Source organism: Abramis brama, assembly GCF_963993115.1.
Source record: "Abramis brama genome assembly, chromosome: 12".
NCBI lineage: Eukaryota > Metazoa > Chordata > Actinopteri > Cypriniformes > Leuciscidae > Abramis > Abramis brama.
This window is the reverse complement of record NC_139974.1, coordinates 35,088,650-35,114,101: the sequence shown is the minus strand read 5'-3', so window position 1 is coordinate 35,114,101 and position 25,452 is coordinate 35,088,650. Positions and strand designations below refer to the sequence as shown.

Below are 25,452 nucleotides of genomic sequence, written 5' to 3'. Positions count from 1 at the left end.
GCAGAATGTCTTCCAGGTATTGTTTCATCAATATTGTGTATTCAGATATCATACTCGTTTGACATACTGCTTTTACTTAAATATACATATTTGGACACTGAGAATGTTTCTGGAGGAAGTTATGAATTACCATAGTGAACTTTTATAAGGGTCAGCAACTTATTTCGATTAAAAACACAGGCTATAGTTACAGAAAACAATTATAATTCGATCCACATGGTTTACCGCCAAAGCTGAAACAGCAAAACAAGGACCAGACGACTTTTTGCCGTTTAGCCTATACCATATTGATACCGTCAAAACTGTGGCAGCAGTTTGTAATATTTTGCCTTTGGTTTTCAGTCACCGATGACCTGTCTAACCCGCGGCGCTGTCTCCATTACCATGACCTCAGATAAGTTCCTCGGCCGTGGAATCATTGTTGAAAAAGAGGAATCTAACAAAGCAGGACTTGTGGAAGGCGGTAGAGGAAAGAAAAGCCCGAGGCTCGTTTCCACACTCAACCGGAGCAGATGATGATGTCATCACGCGTATTCTGGAGATTCTCCCAAGTCCCATCGAGGAACGACAGCGAGGGGAAAGTTTAATAAAACAACTGTGAGGGGAGGGGAGAAAAGAGTTGGAGAAGGAGAACTCCCAGGCAAAAAAACTTTATCCACGCAGGAGAGGACTCTTGGAAGCTCTTTAAGCAAACTGGATTACACAAAGAACAGTTTTCTGTGGATTAATGTGGCCATAATTCATTGGATTAACGATCGCAGAAGGTAAAATAATGTGTTTTGGTCATATGGGGAATCTTTACGGCGGCGAGGATCCTTGCAAACTCCCCAGGGAGAAATAGTTTAGGGAGATATAGCCTAGGCTTTTTATAGGCTTCAGGGATATATCGATTTTTTTTTTAACAAAATTTTCATTAGTTATAGCCTATTTACTGAATTTGTATTTACTATTCCAAATACATTTCACGTAGTTTATTAATCAATATACTGTATGCATGCTTTGTGGGGATGCAAATGATAGGAATTGTTCGTTCTATACGAGATATTAGTAATAGCCGTTTTAATTTAGGCTGTTTCCTTTATTATTCAAATGTGATGTCCACACAATTTTCAAATGCAGTTTTAATTTAATGGGGCACATAATCCACACGCAGTTGCTATTTTTTTTCCTTGCACTTTTTACCACTTTCGTTTGAAAAGTAAAAACTTTTTGACTTGTTGCCCTAATCGTGGCCCCCCAGCGGTAGAGCGAGATTACGCGCGCTCAGGTATTCAGATGCGCTATTTCTTTACTGCGTATATTTTTATTATGATTATTTTAACACAAACAATACGAAGATAAATATTAATTTGTATATTTGTATCATTTGTATATTCACATTAATACAAATCACAGCAGTATTGTTTAAAGTCATATATCAAATGAAAAAAAGTGCATTAGACAGAATGAGCGCTGCTCTTTCCACACGAACATCTGGACAGCTGCGTTTCACAATAACGTCTGGAATATAATAACATGATCCTGTGATTCTGTTTTGTATGAGGAGAGGGGAAGGTTTGGAAGCATCTGTATTGCGCAGCTGTGCAATCTCACACTTCTCTCTGATAACTTCCGAATATGGGCATTGCAAATACTGCTTGTCATGATGCAGCTTTCAAAGTGTAATCTGAAGGACAGTTATTTCATGCAACCCTCTGGCAAGGTGCTTTTAAATTTGATACAGACCATAGTTCATTCATAATCTCTTTCTAAACCTTCTCAGCTCACTTTCTGTACCACACAGGGATTTTTTTCAAAATCAGCCCATGGGAGTGGAAAAAATGCATGCTCTATATCTGATGGTAAAACCATCTGCTCAATTGCAGGGGGAGACAAGGTGAAGATACGTTTGCAACATAACTTGTGGACACAGATTATTCCTCTTTGGTGAATTTGGCACTAAAAATAGATTTAGTTTGATAAACCAGGCTTCAAGAAAACCAGTTCCAGTATCCTTGAGTGAGAAGCAGAAAGACGCTGCACCAGAAAAAAAGATAAATGCTCCTTTGGAAATGAATGATTGCAAAACAGATGTAATTGAAGGTTAAACAGTGCCGCAGACATGATTACAAATGTTACTCCGATTATAAATCTCTCAGGATTGCTCTCTGCATGTGTTTGAAGTGTCTCTCTAGCTCCCATGTTCCTTTAACCAAATGATCTGTGCTGAAAATGTGGGTATCTGTGTAACCTGTCCTACTCGACCCGCTCCGAGCGGGGCTCAAACCGGCGTAGGAGGCGCGCACGCTAACAAGGACGGCAAAAAACGTAGACGCTAGTGTGCGTCTTGAGACCAGGGGAGTGAGGTTTACACGCACAGATTCCCATCCGGGTCATAACACCAAATGTAACCGGTCCTACTCGACCCGTTCTGAGTGGGACTCAAACCGGCTTAGGAGGCGCACACGCTAACAAGGACGGCAAAAAACGTAGACGCCAGTGTGCGTCTTGAGACCAGGGGAGTGAGGTTTACACGCACAGACTCCCATCCGGGTCATGGCACCAAATGTAACCGGTCCTACTCGACCCGCTCTGAGCGGGACTCAAACCTGCGTCCCCGGCATGGGAGGCGGCACACCAACAAGGACCCTAAAAACCGCAGTTGCTAACGTGCCTCTTCAGTGAGGGGAGTGAGGTTTACACATACAGCTCTTACTAGGGCTGAACGATTAATCGCACTTTACATGTAATCGCACTTAAATCGAGATGGCTTATCGCGATTTTAAAATCGCAAAGGCTGCGATTATTTTTTATGCGCAGCTTGTCATTGATGTACGGCTCTGTAAACGCTGCTCCATCTGAAAGCACTGTGAGTTTGAGTCACTTAACGTGCATTTGAAAAAACAACACGCGTCAAACATCTTTCCAAAACATGAGAAGCATTTATGAACCTCTTGTCCAACAACAGACAACATTTAATAACATGCTTTTACTCCAAACTCACTTCATAACGACAATTGAGCATCGTTCTGTGAGATGATGTGCCTTCTTACACAGAATAAGGCAGTCGTGTATTTATAAGTCATGTTTAATCAAAGCATTTCAATCTTCTGTTTATTCAGCTACAGCGATAGGGATTTCCTGGAATGATGCGCATTATTGTACTTCTGCGGCGGGGCATATTTATCATGTTTGCATGAGAGCGCCCTCTGGCATTCAAATGGGGCAGTATTTACTATCAATCAGCCGCACTCCACTGACAAGCTGCGCATAAAATAATCGCAGCCAGCGTGCGGATTTATTGAGATTAATCGTTCAGCCCTAGCTCTTACTGGCTCTTACATATCATTAGGTTTTCACACCAGTAACATTTTTAGCACCTTGCGTTCCCAAAATAGTGATTCTTAGATGTGTTTATAAATCAGCGATTAGCTGACAGCACTATATAGGTCCATATAAAATAGGAATACTGTTTGTCACTTGTTTGCACTCTTCTGAAGAGAGAGAGAGAGGTTAACACTCCCTCTTTCCCTGAGCTCTCAGGCTCTGACATGAAAACAACACACTACGCGGCTTCTTGACAGCCTACTTCCTGTCAGCAGTCTGCAAAACAAAATGACTGTAGACATTCTTACAATAGCTCATTAAAGCCCTTGTTTATTAAAAATGCACATTGTCACTTTTAGCTATTCTCTTAGATGGTCCCGAATTATTGTTTTCGCATGCATAGATTGATTGTAACTATCAGTCTTTCATTGAAACACTATGAATTGTCGTTTGTAGCCCACATACTTGATTCCCTAACTAGTGCTTTAGTCATTCTGACTATAGACATTCACTTCAGATTGCCGGGCACTGAGCCAAGACAGAATGCGAGAGAGACTCTTTCCTTTATCTGCGCGGTCCAGCTGTTCTCGCTGCACGGCAAACAAAGTGAAATGAGAACAAAACAAGCACAAGCTTTAATTTCCATTCCTTTTTCTGTGCGTGGAAGCGAATGGTAATGAGAAATTGCCCAGAGGCATTGAATATAGGTAATGGAGTATCTCCGCCTCGCTCACCTGAAATGGATGTTGTCTTGTTTACTAGAACACTGTTGATTTTGTGGTGAGAAGCGAGGTAGAGCTTTGTAAATAACTGAATCGGAATGATACAAACAGACGTGCGGGCAGCCGGTGAAAGAAGGTATAGCATTTCTCATCTTCAGGTGATAGTGTATACTCTGGGATGGTGTTATTTCGCATGACACCTTCACTTTTGGTGTCTCAACTGGTACAGCTCTACAGGTGGTGTGACCTCAGTTGGAGGATGCAGATTAGGTGTTGCCTGCAGAAACTTCACCGACAGGCTGAAATTTACAAGAAAGCCATTAAAGGCAGAGGAGAAGGCCTTGTCCCTCGGGTGTTCTGACTAATACATCACTCTGACAGGTTCATGTCCAGACACGCCAGTGAGGGTCACTTTGAGTGAACAGCATGTCTGTAAACAGGGAAGTGAGGTGATGTTGGTTCTGTGAAAACATGTAAACACATTTTAGATATACTTTATATTCCGTTTAGTTCCATTTGTATGTCGCAAGCAATTAAAGGTGCTGAATCCCTCCATATGGAAGATAATACACATAAATAATTAGTACACATAAAATAGTTTCTTATATTTTATGGCAAGGGAATATGAAATGCTGTTCTTTTGAACTTTCTATTCATCAAAGAATCCTGAAGAAATATATTGCTTTTTCCACAAAAAAATTACACCGCACAACGGTTTTCAACGATGATGATGATGATGATGACAATAAATGTTTCTTGAGCACCAAATAAGCATATTAGAATGATTTCTGAAGGATCATGTGACAGTGAAGACTGGAGTAATGTTGCTGAAAATTACATTTTAAAATATTAAAATAGAAAACTACGGAAGCTTGTTTCGCAATTGCGAGTTCTAAAGTCAGAATTGGGTGATTATAAAGTCGCAATTGCATGTTATAAAGTCAGAATTGTGAGATATAAACTCGCAATTGCTAAATAAACTCGAAATTCAGACTTTTTTAAAACTAAAAAAAGTTTTCGTTTTTTTTAAACTAAACTTTTTTAAAACTAAAAAAAGACTTTTTTTCTCAGAATTGCAAGTTTATATCTCACAATTCTGCCTTTATAACACGCAATTGCGACTTTATATCATGCAATTCTGACTTTATATCTTCCAATTGCGTGTTATAAAGTCAGAATTGCGAGATATAAACTTGCAATTCTGAGAAAAAAAGTATTTTTTTCCTTAGAATTGGACTTTATAACATTATTATCACGCATATATAACTTTAGATCTTTACATCATGACTTTATATCATGCAATTCTGACTTTATATCTCACAATTCTGAGATAAAAAGTCGCAATTATCTTTTAAAATGTTTTATTCTGTGGCGGAAACAAGCTTCCATAGAAAACCCAAAATGCAATATGCTCTACTTTTTAATTTCCAGTGTGATGGATGAACCAGAAGTAAAATAAGCTGCATGTTTAATGTTTTTTATGACTTAATTAGTTTTTAACCTTTTTATTTTTTTAAGTTAATCTGGACACCTCTTTAAGAATTAAACATGAAACGTGATGAGTTCATGCAGAGTTTGAAACATTTAGAGTGGAATAATGGCTTCTGTTTCACATATTATTATTATTATTATTATTTTAATTTTAATAGTAGCCTAGGTAGGCAGTATACTGTGCATTATTCAGCATTAATTGTGGAGAAGCTTTGTGTTTCTGTGTATGTGAGAGATGATAATGTTACTGAAAGGGACAGATGGGCACCGTAATGATAATCATCAAACGTCATGGGTTACAAAGCTTTATTGGAAATGCTTCGGATCATTAGCACATTTTCTACTCTAAAAGCACCCATCCAACCTTATAGGCACCCTTATTAATCTGGCCTTTAACCACTATATTGATTATGACTGCTCCCGCATGCTTTCTTACACCTTCTAGCAATTATTTAGAAGCTCCTTTATTGCAGACGTATGGTATTAAATGTAAAAGAAAAAAATGGTGCTGTGTCATAAAGCACACACCTTAAGAATGAGCTCATTACAGCATTTCATAACTCATCTGTGTTCTGATGATTTACATTAGTCTTGGTTTCCCTCTTTACCTGTTCACTTATTCTTTTTTATCATGGTTAGGAGCTGAAGGAGGGAGTCATGAGGGTCATCTGCTCCTCTCTGGTGCTTCTCACCATCTGCTTGGGTCACGGGGGTCGACTGGCATCAGCTGAAGGTAAGAGCCTGGTCTCCAAATCAAAAGATGACTTTGTCAAAGGCTAGTTCAAACAGCTAAGATTCTATATGTTTAATTCATACTTCTTCCAACATAACATTATGAATATTTAAAGGAATAGTTAAAATCCTGCTATCATTTGCTAACCTGCATGTGGTTCTAAACACATAGGATTTGATGGAACATAAAAGGAGACATTTTAAGAAGTGTAGCCTGCTGGTCGACATTGTTAGTACCCATGGAGATTGACACTTTCAAGCTTCAGAAAGCATGATATGCTTCAAACGCACAATAAAAGTGTTTGTGCACTACTGTATTCCAAGTCTCATCATACCATAGTTTTGTGTTTGAAACAGACATTAAAGTGGTTATCCACTGAACTAGTGAACCACTGAGAATGGATAAATTAATCAGTTGAACTCAAGAACCACTTTGATTCATGAACAAAGCATTCAGAATCAAAGCAAGCAGCCAGATTAAGGGATTCACTGAAAATTCATTCATGAATCATGTGTCAAAGCTTCTCTCAAAAACTCATCTAATAGAATTGAAGCAGATGTCAAAATTAATTATTTTCCTGTCATATGGCTTCAGTAGACTTGGAACAGTTGTTGGGCTACTTTTACAATGCTTTGTTGTATTTTTGCTTGATAAAGCTTAAAAGTCTCAGTCAGCATCATAATTGCATGAAAAAGAGCGACCAGCACAATTCTGTAAGATATCTCCTTTTGCGTTTCACTGAAAAAAATACTGAAAGTCATACGTTTTGAACAACATGAAGGTGAGTAAATGATGCCAGAAGCTTAATTTTTTGGTGAACTAAGAGAGCAAACAAATCTAAGTTGATGGATCTTGAAGAGGAAGTATATACTGTCATATTCCAAATGAATCTGAATGCCTGACTACATTTCATTGTTTAACTGAATGCACTCTTTAGTGAAGCCTTCTGTGCATATTGCTGTGTGCTGAACACAGTATCTGTATGCCTACCAAACTTGTGTTAACCATACTCATTGTTCTTTATTTTACAATTTCCTTTCAAACTTTTATAAGCTCTGGTATTACTTAAAATGAAGAAAAAAAAGGAGGGGGAAAAATCATGAAAGAACAAGGATCTGTGGAAAATGGCTCAGCGTTTTAAGGGTGATTCCATGCCTTGTTCTCCAGACTGCCAGGGCTGTGTCTCAAAAATATGGTTATGGAAATTACCCTTCAGACAGCAGAATTGAGTTGTAAGTGGGGGCCCCTCAGTATTGATACTTTGAATTTTTTTTTCCGCATGTCACTTTATATCCTCAGTGTAATTAGGCTCATTTTTAAGAAGTTTCAGAAGTTTTGAAGTCCTTCTTAAACTACTGGCTAGTGGTTTCATACAAGACTGGCTTGTGCCCTAATAATGTGAGGAAACATGAGAAGCCCTGTTTGTTTTGAGGCAGAATCTCCAGTTTAAACTATGTAAGGACTTGCTTGTTATCATTCATCACTTTACACTAGTGCATGTTGTTTTTGCACTTTTGCTTGTTAAGCTCTTCTCAAGCTGGGTCTCTGTGGGGTTTTGAAGCAGGAGTGAGAAATGCCAACACCTCCAGTCTTTTATTGTATTATATAATAATGCTGTTTTATCTTATTATTATAATAATGCAAGTCTGGCTGAATGTAGCCATACATCTACTGAAATATTAGCATATAAATCCCATGGGCCCTATTTTAATGATCTGAAACACAAGTATCAAACACGAAACGCAAGTAACTTTGTGTGCGGATCTAGGGCGCTGTTGCTATTATACCGGCGGGATAAATGACTCTTGCGCCCGACGCAAATCTAAAATGGGTTGGTCTGAAGTAGCTACATTACTCATAGGTGTGGTTTGGGCGTAACGTGAAATAAACCAATCAGAGCATCATCTCACATTTCCTTTAAGAGCAGGCGCGCTTGTTCCATGGCGGATTGCTATTATAATGGCGGATTTGCCAGGAGCACGCCAGGAGCGGTTCACAGCCGAGGAGACAGAAAAAAAGCCGTAAAAGACAGAAAAGTGACATTGTATGGGGATGGGAGAAACCCACCCAAATTAGTTTCGGTTAAACAGGCATATAATAATTTTGGTAAATGTGTAAGCTAAATGTATGCCTATCTTTTCACATCTTCATGGACACCACAATGATTTCCCTCATGTGGAATATTTTTCCTTGTAATTATGTATGGTTTGCAAAAATGGGAACTGCTGCGTCTGTATGTAGATGAGAGAAGCAAAGTGTATGCGCGTTGTGCACACGCTACATTATGGCCAAGCATGCGCCCTTAAAATAGCATCTGAACACGCCACTGAAAATGCGCCACTGACTTTAGACTATAGGTTTTTCCTGGTTTTCTGGAACTGCAAAATAGCACCAGGGAACGTTTGCGCCGGAACACGCCTCCTCTTTTTGCTGAACCGCCCCCGGAAGCGCAAGTTTATTCCCTAATTTACAGACATGCGTCTGTCGAGGGAAAAGTCCGCCGTGCGTCGGGTGCAAAATAGGAATGATACATGCATCGGTGTACAAAGTCAATTGCGCTGGGTGCAAGATAGGGCCCCATTAGTGCTTCTTATGCCCAAAATATTGTGTCGATTGATAATATGATTATACTGTCTTTCTATGTTTAAGGCTAAACCTCTTTTTAAACATTCAACAGTCAAGTACCAGATTTGATTGATAACTTCAATCAAACCATATTTGGTCATTGTTAAAGTCATCATGAAATCAAAACGGATGCTATTTACTTCATGCATGCTCTAAAATATAATAACTTGCTAAATATGATTCACATTTTAATGTGACTTTTGTATGACTTTTTCCCTTGTGCATTTTTGTTCTGATTGCACCATTTATCCTTTCATCACCATGTAAATCTGTGCTCAGAAGTGATGCACGATTGCTTTAGCTAACAAACTAACTCCCAAAAAAACTTTTCCTACATTCAGCCACATCCAATTACCCTAGGCTTGGATAGTAGATTTCTGGGATGTCTTTGCTCACCCCCAGCTGTGCAAATCCCCAATTGACTTTTTCCTTAATGAGTTTCTCCAGGCCAACTTTGGGACCTAAAAATATACAATAAACAATATGCAAGCAGGGACAAATAGAGCAGAGGCCATGGGAGGGAATCTGAACAAGGGTAAGACATAGTATCTCACATAATGAGCTTTCCAGATAACCGACTGAATCCAGGAAAGGTGATATGTTTTTATTTTTCTCCCAAAATTTTTCTTCTACCCTCTTTAAAATGGATGTATTTTTATATTTCATTCTTTTGGAAAGTGAAGGACTTTGAGGAAGAACCTCAAAAGAGTCTAACGGTGAAGCAGCTTGTACAGCTACGTATCTCTAAATTAAAAGAATGCTGACTCTGAACATATGAAATCCTAAACCCCAGAAACGTTCACTCCACTTCAAACTCTATAGCCCTGTCTGCAATGCTTGATGACGTGTCTGTTTGAAATGCACCTCTCCTCCCCCTGCGTTCAACTTTCCATCATTGCCTCGGGAGCGAGAGCCGCCTCCAGCTTTCCTATCTCCTCCCTGACATCTCTGCATATTAATCCCACCTTTTTGCTGTGTGAAAGCTGAGGGGCTTTGTAGAACCTAGAAGAAAAGGGATTTAGCCGAGTCTGTCTGATTTCAAAAAGTGGAAATGCGAGAACAATTCAAAATTAATTCTTTATCTGACAGATAAGTTTTTGTTGGAGACATTTTCTCCCTCTCTGTATCTGCTGAGTTGGCTGTGGAGAGATGTAGGTGTTGTAGATTTAAAAAGAGCTCTTTGTAACTTGACAGGGCAAGAATACGAGTTGGAAAACCCATCACCTGCTCTACTCCGCCACTAGAAGCTCAACGAGATGGCTCTGAGCTGCTTCTCTCTTTTATTGCGCGAGTTTCTCATACTCATCTGATCTGATCAAGTGACAGTTCCCTATGCTACAGTAACTTGCTAATGCACTTTGATTGATGTATGTGTCTTTGAACCAAACCATGCTGATTAAAAACTCTTCTCGTCTCAGACACTTCTGACATCCTTCTTCACAAAGAAAAAGTTTTTTTTTTTTTTGTCAAATGCTTTGTCCTAAACTGAACTTTTCAGTGTTTGTGGATCATGAAAAAAAAAATCATTTTTGGCCAATAATCAGTATCGTTCAATAGAAGCAATTATTTTCACTATTGTTTAAAATATATCCTGTCAATCAAAAGGGGGTGGAAAAGCGTGTCAGACTGCATCTCATACTGTGAAGAAAACGTCTCTTGTTGAATTAGGGCTGTCAACGTTAATGCGACAGTTAATAATATAAAAACAGCGACGTTAAATTTAATTTATTAATTTAATTAAATGTTTGCTAGCAAGCTCTATTTGACCCTATCAATCACCCGTAGTTCAAGCCAGGGTTGCCAGGTTCGCGTTTTTTTCCCTACACCAAACATTATTTGAAGGACGCCTTCCATCCAATAGTCGTAAATAGCGTTGTTCTTTATTACTTCTGATAAGAAACAAAGTCTCAGCTTTCGAATTCTGTCCATTTTATCACAAAATTATTGCAATAAATGGCATTTTGACGCTCTTAAATGTGACGTGACAGATCGTAGCGCCTCAGTTCAAGTAGCGTGGAGGAGCGCGAGTCTTTTCTTCCACTAGTTACAGTTACAGTATAGCATGGATAAACATGCAGGGATATCAAAAGGTATGTTGAAAAATACACTACAACTTACCAAAATGTACCATGTCATCGCTCAATCAGTGTTTCACCCGTGGAAAGACGTCAGTAAAAGAACAATATGTCACTTAACATTGCATTTACCTCTGGAAAGTTATCCAATATTCCCAGTTTAGTTATCCATAAAAAAACAGTAGATATGAGCTTATTTACTTAATTATATATGTATATTTTAATACATTTTTCATGGAGACAAGTGTTTAAATGTAAACTACCTAATGTGCAACTGAGTTCGTTGTAATCAAACATTTCAGTTTTTATTTGTGTAATTAATATACTGAAAATACAAAGCAGTTTACTATAATAGTTGGGCTTTAAAAAAATACCTCTAATATAGCTAGTAATATACCAAATGAGAGTGTTCTCTGTAGTTTACAGCATTAGTTAACTTATGAGAGATATTTATTTCTTTACGGAAGGGCAAAATCAGTATCAGTATCGCAGATATCATTCTGAGTAATCGGCTATCGTATCGGCGGATACATTAAGTATTAGGACATAATACAGAGTCATAATGCCCATTCAAAATTTTGAGTATGTTTTAAATGTAACTTCCTCCCTAAAAAGTTATTTACATCAAGTTGCACAACAGGTGAAAAAAGTTGATCACTTTATTAAATAAAAATGGATGGTGAACCTTGGTGTTCAAGTTCAGTTGTTCACTTGCAGTTTTTCTTTATATGTTAAACAAGTTCAAACTTAAAGTTAAAAAAGGTTTTTTTCCCCCATTTGTTCATGTCTTTTCTCATCTAGAGCACCAAAAGAGCAAGGACCGCCAATAATGCCCCCTTAAAGTCACCATAAAACGGAAGTTGCAATAGTCTTTTCTTCCCTATGTGATGTATATCTGAGTGAAACGACTTCTGGAATGACAAAAAAATTTTGGGGTGGGACTTGATTTCATCCTTTAGGAATTGATTGGATTGTATGAACTTTGTTAGAGCTTTTTCATATGTTGCCCATCAGTTGAGAGAGTGTTTCAGACCACCTGTCATTGTCTTTGCCACCATGCAGTGAGATTGGGAGAGTGATTCCCCCAGAGAAAAGCAAGTTATTTTTAGCTCCATTTATATGTGAGGTGGTGTCTGCCTCCTTCACACAATCTTTGAATGGCTCAACTCTTTACCTCATGTTCAGGACTAAGTTTTGACAGGGCACTTCATGATTGGTTGTACAAGTTGTTTTTTTTGCAAAACCTTTCACGGTTGGCAGGACAAGATCTGCTGCAACTTGACTGCTTCTCTCTTTTTACAGGTGTCAGCTGCCCGTCCATACAGGTAGAAGACTGGAAGTTTCCTCAAGCTGCCAGACACAACATTACAGGTAAAGACTGCTGCATATGGACCTTCATTAAAGTAGCCAAAAATGAAAATTCTGTCATGTACTCACCCTCAAGTCATGCCACAAAAGAAGATGTTTAGTTGAATGTCCAACCTGCTCTGCTGGATGGTTGTCTAGCTCTAAAAGTATATAAAACTACTCTTCCAAGTATTTTAAAGCAACATCATAGCTTTGTATTAAAGATATCATTCACTAAAAATCATGACTCAAAATGCATTTGAAGTTTGAGCGAAATGATGGTGAGTTGACACGCTTTTCATTTTGAGCAAACTTATCCCTATTCTCATGATTTTATGTTTATGTAAATGCAGAAACACTGGATTTGTTCTTGCTGTGATGCTTTTTACAATCAATTTAATGATATATATATATATATATGGTCAACAATGCAACATTTATTTGATCGTAATACAGTAAATACAGTAAGATTGTGAAATATTATTGCAATTAAAAAAAAAAAAAAACTATTTTCTATTTGAATATATTGTAAAATGTCATTTATTCCTGTGATGGCAAAGCTGAATTTTCAGCATCATTACTCCATTCTTCAGTGTCAAATGATCCTTCAGAAATCATTCTAATATTCTGATTTGATGCTCAAGAAGCTTTCCTTATTATTATCAACACTGGCTTCTTCTCCCTTCGGCTGTGCTGCATCTTACTTACATTATTTCTGCACACTGTATATCCAAAAATGGGAAAGATGTTCACTGTAATCATTCCAGCCTTTTAATACACTTAATAAAAGTCCAACTGCTCATAAAACAGTCTAAGGAATAGACTCTGTCTATGTGCTGAAAGATATAGATACTCACAGTATTAAGATTCCTCCTTTGGCCTTATATGAATTGAAAACTGCCACAGCAGAGATGATACATAGCGAAGGACATGTCAAATAGCAGCACACTCTTCATTAGCCTGTTGGGTGGTAAATGGATTGATCGTCCGATCCGCAGGTTTCAATCTGGCGCGGCGTTTCTCCCTGCTGAAGAACAGCGAGGTCAAGAAGATCCGAAATCTGAGAGGGCCTGTCATCCTTCGCCTTGGGAAAGTCCAACTCATCCAACCTACAGAGTAAATGTTTTACCTTTCCTCTTCTTATTTGTCTTATCTATTTTCTAGTTTTGGACAGAGGGAATGTTTTTTTCTGTCTTTCTGTCTGTGACCCTTTAGGGTCTACTATAGAAAAAATAAAATAATTCACTCTCTCTCAGACTATGGAGTCTGTTCATCCTCTAAAAGCAATGCAGTTCAATAAAATATAATTGCAGAACTACCAAAGTATTAGCAGGTCAGTACAAGCCTTGAATTCCTGGCTGTTGACTCTTATTTGGTTTAACATTTACAGTAGCATCATGAAAGAATCACAATAATGTCACCAGAGAGATTTTGACTTCCTCCTTATGTTACGTCCATCTCTCTGCAAATAAACATTTCAGCAGATTACATGCTGCTTTGTGCTTTTACGGAGAAACGCTGTTAAATTTTTTATTAACAATAACTTTAAGTGCTTTTGGTGAGACCTCAAGCCACAGTAACAATCCGTTTTATGACAATGCTTTTATTGAGCCGCGCATAGATGAAAAATCTCATTGATATAAGCTAACGGGTTCTGTTTCCTCTGAGTTCTTTGTACTTTATGTTGGGATGAGAAGTTCAGTTTGCATTGGTTTAGACTACACATCAGCTTCCTTAGCATTTCCTGTTACTCTTTTCTCATGTAGACTTAACAGAAATGAGAGCTTGAGTGTTTGAGCCAAATAGGTCAGAAGAGTAATACTGAAGCTTTTGTGCTGGACTGTATAGCGTTTTTATACTCTTTTTGTACTTGCTCTGTCATCAATCTGTAGTGAATACAGTATATCATGAACACACACACACACACAAAATGATGTCCTTCAAAAACCCTATTTGGACAGGAGAACTTCTTTTCCCTGAGGAGGTTAGATAACTTTGTGTTGTACAGGCTAACTTTCAGATTTATATCTCATGCTAATCGAATAAGTGTTAATCCTCTAACAATCCTCTAACATTTTTCTGAAGGAAGATATGGTGACTACAAGCAAAGTGGGACATATTCTGATCATTTAAATGAGTTTTTAAAATAAGATCCAAATAGCTACACTGGTTTCATCACATTCTATGGGATGCTTGGATACATATATTCCTCAAAAATATTAGTTATCCATTATTCAGATGTTTAGACGTGATCTTTTTTTCTCTAATAGTGATTGAGCAGCTGTTTATCTCCCTGTCATAAGATGATAACTGTTCTCTGCCACTCTCTTTAGAGAAAGCAGCTTGGCAGTTGCAAATAAACATGAGGATTTGACACAGCTTATCTTTGTGCTGATGGTGCATTGCAAGAAATGTTACTTAATTAAAGGTTAGGAATTTGGATCCAGATGTTTGGTTTAAGTCTGGCGAGACCATCAACTCATCTCTTATATGAGACGTGTCCCACCTTTGCAGCGACATACTGTTAATGAACATCGAGACGCCATCCACGCTGCTGAGAGCGCCGCTTAAATGAATATGTAAATATGTGCTGCGCACTTTCCTCTCAATAACAAAATAAACACACAACAAAATGACAGCAGTGAGAAAGCAGCGGTTTAGAAAGCATCTGATCGTAGCGATGTGGATATGTTTGCACCAGTTCTGCAATTTACCGTTCATTCAAAAATACACTGTTTTAATTGTTTGATTATAAAGTATATGTAAGACTAAAGACTACAGATCAGGCTATGTAAGACTATAGTTTGAATTAATCCCTTTACTTTGCATGACACATTGACATTACAGTACAGAATATCAAAATGGAGGGACTATCAGAATAGAATAGAAGAGTATATAGTGCATCGTTTGAAACTCTATGGAGTTTCAGAATAAAATCTCAACAATTTCACAAAATGTGGTCAGAATTGCTAATATGTGATCCTGGACCACAAAACCAGTCACATGGGTCAATTTTTTTAAATTGAACTTTATACATCATCTGAAAGTTGAATAAATAAGCTTTCCATTGATGTATGGTTTGTTAGGATAGGACAATATTCGGCTGATATACAACTATTTGAAAATCTGGAATCTGAGGGTGCAAAAAAATCTAAATATTGAAAAAAGTTGTCCATTTATGTTCGCGATTGTGCTGCATTCACTCACAAAAATAAATGTTTTATATATTTACCGTAGGAAATTTACAAAATATCTTCATGGAACATGATCTTTACTTAATATCCTAATGATTTTTGGCCTAAAAGAAAAATCGATCATTTTGACCCATTCAGTGTATTGTTGGCTATTGCCACAAATATACCCGTGCGACTTGTGACTGGTTTTGTGATCCAGGGTCACATATATGTTAGTGTCCAAAATGCCTTCTTTCTCCATTTCATATCTCTTTTAGCTGCACTAATAGTTGTCTTTTGGTGGAAAGTTGTACGGTTTGACCTTCTGAAAGATACACATACACATACACACAGACATACCCAAATCCCCCCATCATCAGGGAGTTCCTCTCTAAGAATGGGTTTTCCAGAGCCCCAGGTGCTTTCCCCATTTGAAACCTGAGCTCTTTTTCTCCCGCTCTAAATCTCATCTCTCAGCCAGAGAAAGAGAGCGGAGCCTACACTTGAAACTCACTCGACATGGCCGGCTTACTGCAGAGAGAGAGAGAGAGAGAGAGAGAGAGAGAGAGAGAGAGAGAGAGAGGAGAGAGAGAGAGAGAGAGAGAGAGAGAGACAAGATTCTTCCTACATAAATGCTCTCCTATATTCTCTTTCTATGAGATAAAGTGTAATGTAAAGTCTTGTCAGCTGGTCTCTTATATGTGATAGCTGCAGATGGTGTATAAATTGTTCGTCCACCTCTGTGTTAGTCATTCTCTTAGCTTAGACTTGGCCTGTAATAGAACTGTCTACCTCTTGCTTTCCTTTATCTAGGATTTCACCTCACCTGGGAGAGAGATTGAGTGTGTTTACACATGTCTTTGTATTTGTGTTCGAGAAGAAGTAAAGTTGGGGGCTGATAAGAATAACAGATAATCAGCAGCTTGTTGTAGCTGATCCTGATAATGAAGCATTTTGCGTTTTCTTGCTAATTAGCTAATTAATTAAAACTACTCACTGGACACCTAATAAGTGTTGTTTAAAAGCACCGTTCTTTACAATTAATATAGGCGAAATTACAAATTATTTTTAATTAGCTAACAAATTAGAAATGTTCTGTTTTAAATTTATGAAAAATGCTCACAATAACTATTACAGGATTTGTTGAAAAACCATACAAATCACAATATGAATTTTACATCATTGGAAAGGTCTGCAACAAGTGTGTTTGTTTTATTCACACATACACTACCATTCAAAAGTTTGAATTTTGAATGTTTTTGAAATAAGTCTTTTATGCTCACCAAGACTACATTTATTTGGTTAAAAAATATACATAATATTTTTTTATATATTGTTCTGTTTTAAAGTGTAAATTATTCCTGAGCTGGCAAAGCTGAATTTTCAGCACCCATTACTCCAGTCTTAAGTGTCACATGATACTCCAGAAATCATTCTAATATGCTGATTTGATGCTCAAGAAACCTTTATTATTATCATCATCAATGTTGAAAACAGTTTTCTTTTCAGGATTCTTTGATGAATAAAAAGTTAAAAAGAACAGCATTTATTTGAAGTAGAAATAGTTTTTAACATTATACAAAGTTCTGTCTTGAAACTCTAGATGGCGCAGACTGATAGGTTGGTCCTTAACTCAGTCTGCTTGCGATCACTTCATTCTCTATAGGACTATAGCTTATTGGTTCCTGCTGTATCAGTAGCCTATGAAACCCTTCACCTTCCCCAGCACCACCTGTATAGATTTGCTTTGGTTAATTCATGCATGCTATTGTACAGCAACAGTATGTCTTATTCTCTCATAGCAATGTGTTGTGTATGTATTGGCAATAGCAAGTCCCGTACTTGCTCTGCAGCAGCAGCAGTGTAGCAGATCCATTCGGCCAAGACCAAACATATCAACATTGTCCTATCCATTACCATGCCAAACAATCAGAGAATTGTCAAGACAGAAATGTCTTTTTAATTTTTGAACGATTTAATGAATTTTAATTTCTTTAAAAAAAAACTAAAAAAAAACGCGTGAACTGTTGTGTGTTCTTTATGAAATGCTTGACAGAGTTAAGCAGAGTATTAACTCTTTGTTGCTAATATAAAATGCAAATTTTTTGCTCGTTGCTAATATAAACCCAAGGCTCGTGCTGCATTTCAAAAGTTTTAAAGCAATTTTAAAAACACAGAAATATTACACTGCTGTTTTAAAGGCCACACTTACACACCGTGCACATGAGGCTTTTTAGTTCTTAAGGCCTGTTCACACCGGGACGAATTTCGCGCGCGATATTCGCCAACGTTTAACGCCTCATGACTAAACAAAGGGCGCCAATGTGAGTGTGCACACCGACGCGAAAAACGCCATGTGTAAAAGCGTCATTTTTTTTAAAATGCCTCGGGTTCGTTTTTTTGGTTTGACGTGCCGCGTCAAAAACTATCGACCAATGAGATTGGCGCCTTTGCTCATGTGTCTGGAGCTTCTGAAGTTACAGTAAAACACAACTTGGGGGCGCTCAAACACAAAACGTCCTTGCCGAGCACACATACGTAACGGCGAAGAAGATAGACGCCAAGTAGCGTCTACACCTATGGTCTACACTGCTGGGAAGAAATAAGACGAGAAAGATGCGAGGCAAGATGAATGTAGAGCTGCTGGTCTCGTTGGTGTCGGAACATAAAGAGCTATATGACAAACGCGACAGCGACTACACAAATCTTGATAAAAGAGAACTGTTATGTTTCTGTTTTACATTAAGCGCCATCTAATGTCAGGGAATGAATTTGCATGTTCACTCGGCTCATCGTCAGCGAAAATCGCTTGGGTGTGAACACAAAAAACGCATTGAAAAACGCTGGCGAATAACGCGCGCCGATATTCGTCCCGGTGTGTACGGCCCTTTACACACATATTATATGAAAGAAAATGCAGCAATCAAATATTCTGTAACAAATTATCGGCTAAAAAATGGCTGTAATGCCACCATTGGCATTCCATAATAATAACTGAACATTCCTTGTTACTGGCCACCAATAAATCACGCACCTCTATTCTATAAAGTGTCTCAGATCTGCTATCTCTAATAATTAAATGAAAAATCGTTAATCTTTGATTTATGATGGCCCTTTCAGTGGAGTAGTTTTGTTCAGTAATATCTACAAGAAATCTTTGAAAACAATGTGTACCTCACCTCCTGTCATAACAAGTTTCATCCTGTACAAACTCTCTCTCTCTTTCTAGTGCTTGGGCCTGATTTCATTTTTTCCTTAAGGAGGCCAGCCTCACTGTTATTACTTTTCAGCACTCTCACACTGTGTGTGTGTGTATTTGGGATGGTAAACACATTCCTGGAGTTTGTCTGCCCTTGACCCACCAAGAGGCAGGCAAACTGTTTATCTAGAGAGAGATAGTCGAGAATGAAGATGAGGATTGCTGAGCTGCATTTCTCTTCAAAATTAGTGTCAGGGGTTATTATCCCTCTATCTGTATCCACAGCACCTTCAATACAGAGATGCTCCCACTACTGCTACCATTCAGACTGATTATGTACTATTACAACCCACCTGCTCCACGTTTACTTGTTTGTTCGTGTGCTGCAGTCTAACCACATGCTTGTCTCCTCAGTCAAGTATTTCCTCATGGACTTCCAGAGGAGTTCACCCTGGTCTTCACCATGTTGCTGAAGAAGAAATCTTTGAATGACAACATTTACCTGTTCCAGATATCCGATGAACACGGGTATCCTCAGGTGTGTGTCCACTTTCCCCTCAAGTCTATAGATTTGTGTCTTCAGGAACTGATAATTATAGGGCAGCATGTTAAATCATAAAATTCTAATCGCTGATTATTTGTTAGATATTGTTATTTTGTGTCGGACTGAGTGGTGCAGAAGTTAGCACGCTTAACCGTGACACTTGTATATAATTCTTGTATCCTGCTTTTAATAAAATATATTTCAATTTCAGCAAGCTAGTGCTTGATTATTATGCTACAGCAAGAAACTAACACTATGTTTTGAAAACTAACTCTGTGTTTGAGTTATTGTCTTTTTATGAGAGAAATTTGGCTTTGGCCCATACATAAAAGAAGTTAAAGTTAAGTACAAAAATGTTTTTTTTTTATATAAAGATAAAGTCATCTTAAGACAGGCAACTTAATCTTAAAATGAGTATATCATGAGTAAAAAAAGTAATAGCGTAAAATATTTTTTTCTATTTGATTATGTTTTCAAATGTAATTTAGTCCTGTTATGGGAAAGCTGAATTATATTCACGTCTTCAGTGTCACATGGTCCTTCAGAAATCATTCTAATATGCTGATTTGCTGATCAAGAAACATTCTTATTATCAATGTTACTTGCAATTAAAATGAATATTTATTAACACAACGTTTCGGTCACACGACCTTCATCATTCCTGATGAAGGTCATGTGACCGAAACGTTGTGTTAATAAATATTCATTTTAATTGCAAGTAACGATAGTGTGCGGGAGTTCCTTATCTGCTGAAACGACCTACCTATTTGGTCTTGTTATCCTACGCACCTATCACCTGCAGGTGTGCGATGGAGTTTGTTCACTTATTATCAATGTTGAAAATAGTTGTGCAGCTTAATATTTTTGTGGAAACCATGATGCATTGTTTTTTCAGGATTTTGTGATGAATAGAAAGTTCAAATTACCAGAATTCTTACTGACCCCAACAGAAACATACTGACCCCAAACCTTTGAACGGTAGTTTATTGTTATGAAACAATAAAAAACATGACTGAAAGAAATATTAATGACCAAAAAACGTATAGGAAAAAAGCTTGGACCCTGTACTGCAGCTTCAACCAAATCACATTTTATAAATAAAACGCTCTTTTTCTCTATTTATCACACTTATTTAGTTCTCACTGGACTGGAATGGTCCAGATGGCAACCTGGCCCTGCGGGCGAGAGGGGCTGACCCCGAAGGGTCTATGGTGGGATGCGTGTTCGAAGGTGACGGTGTGGAATCCCTGATGGACATGCGCTGGCACAAGGTGGCTCTGAGCCTGCAGAGTAATGCGGCCTCCTTGCACGTGGACTGCAGTTCCATCGAGAACAAGCCTCTGGAGCTCCGTGGCCAATTGCCCATCAATGGACACACGCTGTTGGGTATGAGAGCTACTGATGCTGCCCCTGTGGAGGTGAGGACCTCTGGTGATCCTACAAATGTTGTAAGCCTTTTTTTTTACAAGGCTTAGAGTACAAGGATGTCAATTAGATGAATGACTGCAGAAGCTTCCAGCTCCTCTGTTAATTAAGCGCTACAATGCTAATAGAGTAGTCGGAAGTAGAAGTTTCCTATAAGCTGGCTTCCCGCAGGTTTTGCCTTAGGCATCCTGTCTGCAGGGGAAATGTGGCAGGGGTGTGTCTGTGGATGTATGAGAGACAGGAAGACTACAGGCGTTTCTCTTCAGGGCTAACACTACTGAGCTCACTCAGCTCGAAAAAGATGAAAAGAACAGCCCGTGGTAGCCTAAACGAGCTTCATCCATTACTAATTAATTAGTTCGTTAATCCAACCACTTAGCGAAATGATCATGTAAATGGTCATATGTAAAGCGGGGGGGGGGGGGGGGGGGGTGGGGGGGCGTCCAGCATTTAAAAAGCTCATTCTCTCTGTTCTTGGTCTGCTTTTAATATGCATTCTCTTTTTCTCTTTTTTTAGATTGATGTTCAGCAAGTGATGGTGTATTGTGACCCCTCTTTGGCTATCCAGGAGGCCTGCTGTGAGATACCTGGAGCTCGGGTAATAATGTCTGTTAAAACCTCAGAAAATGCTCTTATACATGGTATTAAGCAAAATATCAAATATATTTGGTGTGGTGAGGTCATTTCTATTAGTGGTTGGCCGCTATGGGCTTTTAAATGGCTTTGTATACTCTGCTATATAGAAAGCAGGGTGCATGACGGCCAATATAATGGAAAGATGTACCTATTCCAGTTTAAAATGAGATGTACACAACAAAAACAACACTTGTCTGGACAATGTTTATTGAATGGACAAAAAATAGAACATTTTATCCAAGGCTGTTGGTAGATTTTGTACTGTAACAAAAGGAAATGACTTGGCCATTTTCATATTATCAACATTTAATTTGTCTGATTTAAATCACTCTCAATAATTTAATTTTGTTGCATAAAGGATATGTCAAGGCTCAATTAATGTTTGTCTGCATTTTTTGGGCAACTACACAAGAAAAAACTAACTAAACTATTGAATTAAGCTGTTTGATTAGACAATTTAAGGAATAGTGTTGTTATTGTTTACTAAAACTATTAAAATATTTTTTGTTAATTAAAATGAAGCTTAAACAAAATGAAATATAAATATTAGATGAAATTAGATCAAATTAAATAGAAATTATTGCCTTTGCAGGTTACTGAAGTAAGTGTGTTGAAGTACTAGAATTACTAAAATAAAAAACCTAAATAGAAATAAAATACAAAACTAATAATGTCAAAAGCACATAACACAATTACTATTTGACTATTTACTAATTACGGAAATTTTAAAATAAAAGCTAATTCTAAATATTAATAATTGCTATAATAGTATTTTGTTTTTTCTGTTTGATGGCTGCTGAAAATTCAGCTTTTACTATATTTTTGATCAAATATGTATTTTGAGCCATTTTAAAGGCTATTGTATATTTTTATTCCCACATAAAAAGACCTGATTACTTAAACATTTCTCTAAAACATTTCAAAATGCACCTGCAATGCTTTCAGTCTAATAAAACCACTAACCACTAACTGGTGAGCAAAAAAAAGTTAGTCAAGCCCTGAATACATGCAACTAACCCTGAACCAAATCTAATCCTAAACCTAACTCTAAAGTAAGTACATGTATTTAATTAATATTACTCAGTACTTAAATGTATAATTACACAGTAAAAAGGACCCTTAAAATAAAGTGTAACCAATTGTAATTGTGAAAATAAGAGAAAAATAAGTTAGAGAGAAAATGTTTCTTTCTTTTTTTTTTTTTTCTTTTTTTTTTTTTGGGTGAATTGCTTCTCTGAATATGAATAATATCAAAGTAACTTTGTAACAAAGTAAAAGTTGATTCCTATACAGAGTCATTTAACAATGTATGGTCTCATGCATGTACAATAAACCATTGGATGGTTTACCCTAAGGGACTGAACCTACCACAGACCAAGTATATGTAGGTAAAAGAAATATAATCAAAAAATATATCAAAAAAGGTGAGTGTTTTTCCCAGCATTGTAAAGTAATATTTCACCCAAGCTGATGAAACACTTGCACATGTTTTCAATGATCACACAGCGGAGGCAAAGCTCATGTTTTGCTAAGGGAATGGATGCGTTCTTTCTGTCAAAAAAGCATTGTTGTAGTTGTACTTGATGGATCAAGCTCCAGCAGCGGCTCAGCTTCCATCGGGACAGCTGTGGTGGAGGAACAGCGCCTGAGTCATCGATGTGGGAGTGCTGCTTTATTTGAGGATTTGGAATTTGGTGCGTTTCTCCTTTCTGAATTGATCAGAGCTTTGGCAAGACTTGCTGAATCAAAACGGCTCACAGGAATGTGTCACATTTGCAGATAACTTCAGCCTGTATGAAAAGCATCCAGCCACCCACAGACTGAATAGTAAAGAAGGTAGAGATCAGGAAATGTCACCTGTGAAACTTATTTGACAAAGGAAGTGCACATGGGAATGGGTACAGCCAACTCTGAGCTGGTATTTTGAATTTGCTGCAATTTTGAATCAGAGGATATTTCACAGCCAAGAACTATTAGATATCATTAGTTGTGAGCCAGATGGACCATTTTTAGTCTGAAAAGGTGATTCAGTGATTATTCCCTTTACATGTTACCTGCCAGTTTGTGAGGTAAGATACGAATAGCATTAAGTCCATGTGACTAAAACATGGTTTCTGTTGTGAATGTAAGCCAACAAAGTTCTTTGTGCTCTGTTGTTTTGAGGCGGATGCTCAAAGCTCCCTGCGAGCAGTGTTTAAAATGGAAACAAGAGCAACTATTTCCCCCAAAAGCATGTGCTCTAACATGGCTTTTTAAAGCAGAGGAGTTAGCGATTACATCTTTGAGACGCAGAGGAAAAGATGTCTTAGGTCGCAGATTTCTTCAAAGACCACATTTGTTGAAAGTATCAATACCAGGAATTGTGCATGAGAAGGATTTTTGATTTACAGTACAATCCAATGTCATTTTTTTCTGTATTATTTATGTACTATTATGGTATGTATTCATATTTTGAAGTAGCTTTTATTTTTTATATTTGCAGTTTAAGTTTTATGAAATTTAGTTTTGTGCTTTTGTCATTTTTATTAGTTTTAGTGTTTTTAATATTAGCTATTTAGCTTTCTAGTCGTGTCGTAATTTCAACCTAAACTTATTTCAGGTATTTAGTTTAGTAACATTTCTAATTTCTGATGTTTTTCAGCTAATATTTATATTTTATTTAAGCTTTATTTCAGTTGATGAAATAATTTTATTTAAAGTGCCCCATTATGCTATTTTAAAAGTTCCTAATTTTGTTTTGGAGGTCTCCTACAATAGGTTTACATGTATCCAAGGTAATATAAACACTTTCATTTTCTCATAATATACATTGCAGTATCACTTCTTTTCTCACATTGTCTGAAAAGGTTTAATAAAGGATTCGGTCTCTCTAAACCCCTCCTTTCTGAAAGTCTAGTCTGCTCTGATTGGTCAGATGGCCAAGTCTCTTGTCTTTGGTCTACCGCTTACAGCGCGTGTCAGAAATAAAACGGCTATTACCATATCTGAATTTTGGCTCTGTAGGATTCCTCAGCACTTGTATACACCGTGATATTAACAGTAATGATGGTGATGGGTTCCAGTAAGACTGCAATTACTGATGACTTGTTTCAGTTCAGAATCGCTTGTTTTTTTTTGGGAGACAATAACTCCATTAATCGTGCACTTTGACCAACTTTACAGACATTTACATTACACAAACAGCTGTGTTACACACTACATGAAAGGTAGTATCTGATGCATGAGATAAAAAAAAAAGCATGATAAGGGGACTTTAACAGTATCAACAAGGATCAAATTGGTTTGACTTGTGACCTTTGTGGTTCCATAGTGCCCACCAGATGCTCCCAAGAGTCGACGAGCTGCAGAGAACCAAGTGGAGTTCGTGCCCAATCCCTTCTCTCAGGTAAAGTATTGTTAAATTGTTAAAAATCGGTTTAACCAAAAACGGATGTTATTATTGAGATACAGCACATAAACTCATTTGTTTGCAACAAGATCTCTTGATGCTGCTCTTGAACATAAGCCACTGAAAGTGTGCAAGGGCCTCTAATGAATAGATCTTACAGAAATTAAGAGAGAGGTTGTTAGTTATTGAATGTGGGATCCTGATCTTGAGATGGTTTGAAGTGTTTGAAGACACACATGTACTTGCTCTCAGTGGGAGCTATTAAGGGGGCGTACAAACAGGATGCATTCATAAGCAACAAGAATGCAATGGAATGGAATATGTTGAAGAGGCCTCGGGATGTGTTTTTATAGGGGTGGTTGATTATGATTTCACTTTTCTAACTTTAGTCAGTGTATAATGTTGCTGTTTGAGCACAAACAACATATGAACATCAAAGTTCAAAGCAAAGGAAGATATTTGCTTTTAAAGAAATCGTTTTTTAAGGACAACAACAAATGGCTGGTAGGGACTACACGACATTCCTCCCAGGTTAGTGACATCACGAAACCTAAAATTTACATAAACCCCTCCCCCGGGAACATGCAGTCCAAGTTTAGAAGAGGAAGAGTTGTTGTAGTAGAGCACATTTGTGAGTCTGCTCAAGTTGTCGCATCCGTCTTTTCACATGCAATACAGTACGTAAAACAAATGCAATATATCATGTCACTCTGTAGGCATCTTACAAACAGTTCCCACAAGAGCGATTTATAGATTATCATGACAGAATATGCTAATCAATAACTTGA

General features: G+C 37.6%; 1 protein-coding gene across 4 annotated transcripts in view; it reads left to right on the top strand.

Annotated features, from left to right (window-relative positions):
• The first annotated feature begins 497 nt into the window (after positions 1 to 497).
• The window catches only part of col16a1 (collagen, type XVI, alpha 1), a 76,837-nt gene continuing 51,882 nt past the window's right edge, over positions 498 to 25,452 (top strand). For 2 of the 4 annotated variants that reach the window (XM_084130683.1, XM_084130681.1), the window contains exons 1-8: positions 498 to 764; positions 6,159 to 6,252; positions 12,255 to 12,323; positions 13,298 to 13,415; positions 19,086 to 19,209; positions 20,352 to 20,633; positions 21,158 to 21,238; positions 24,587 to 24,661. In XM_084130683.1, coding sequence (XP_083986809.1) covers positions 6,177 to 6,252; positions 12,255 to 12,323; positions 13,298 to 13,415; positions 19,086 to 19,209; positions 20,352 to 20,633; positions 21,158 to 21,238; positions 24,587 to 24,661 — 825 coding nt within the window. In that variant the 5' untranslated portion in view covers positions 498 to 764; positions 6,159 to 6,176. The remainder of the gene's footprint in view (positions 765 to 6,158; positions 6,253 to 12,254; positions 12,324 to 13,297; positions 13,416 to 19,085; positions 19,210 to 20,351; positions 20,634 to 21,157; positions 21,239 to 24,586; positions 24,662 to 25,452) is intronic. The other 2 variants (XM_084130682.1, XM_084130680.1) reach the window with 1 other exon arrangement.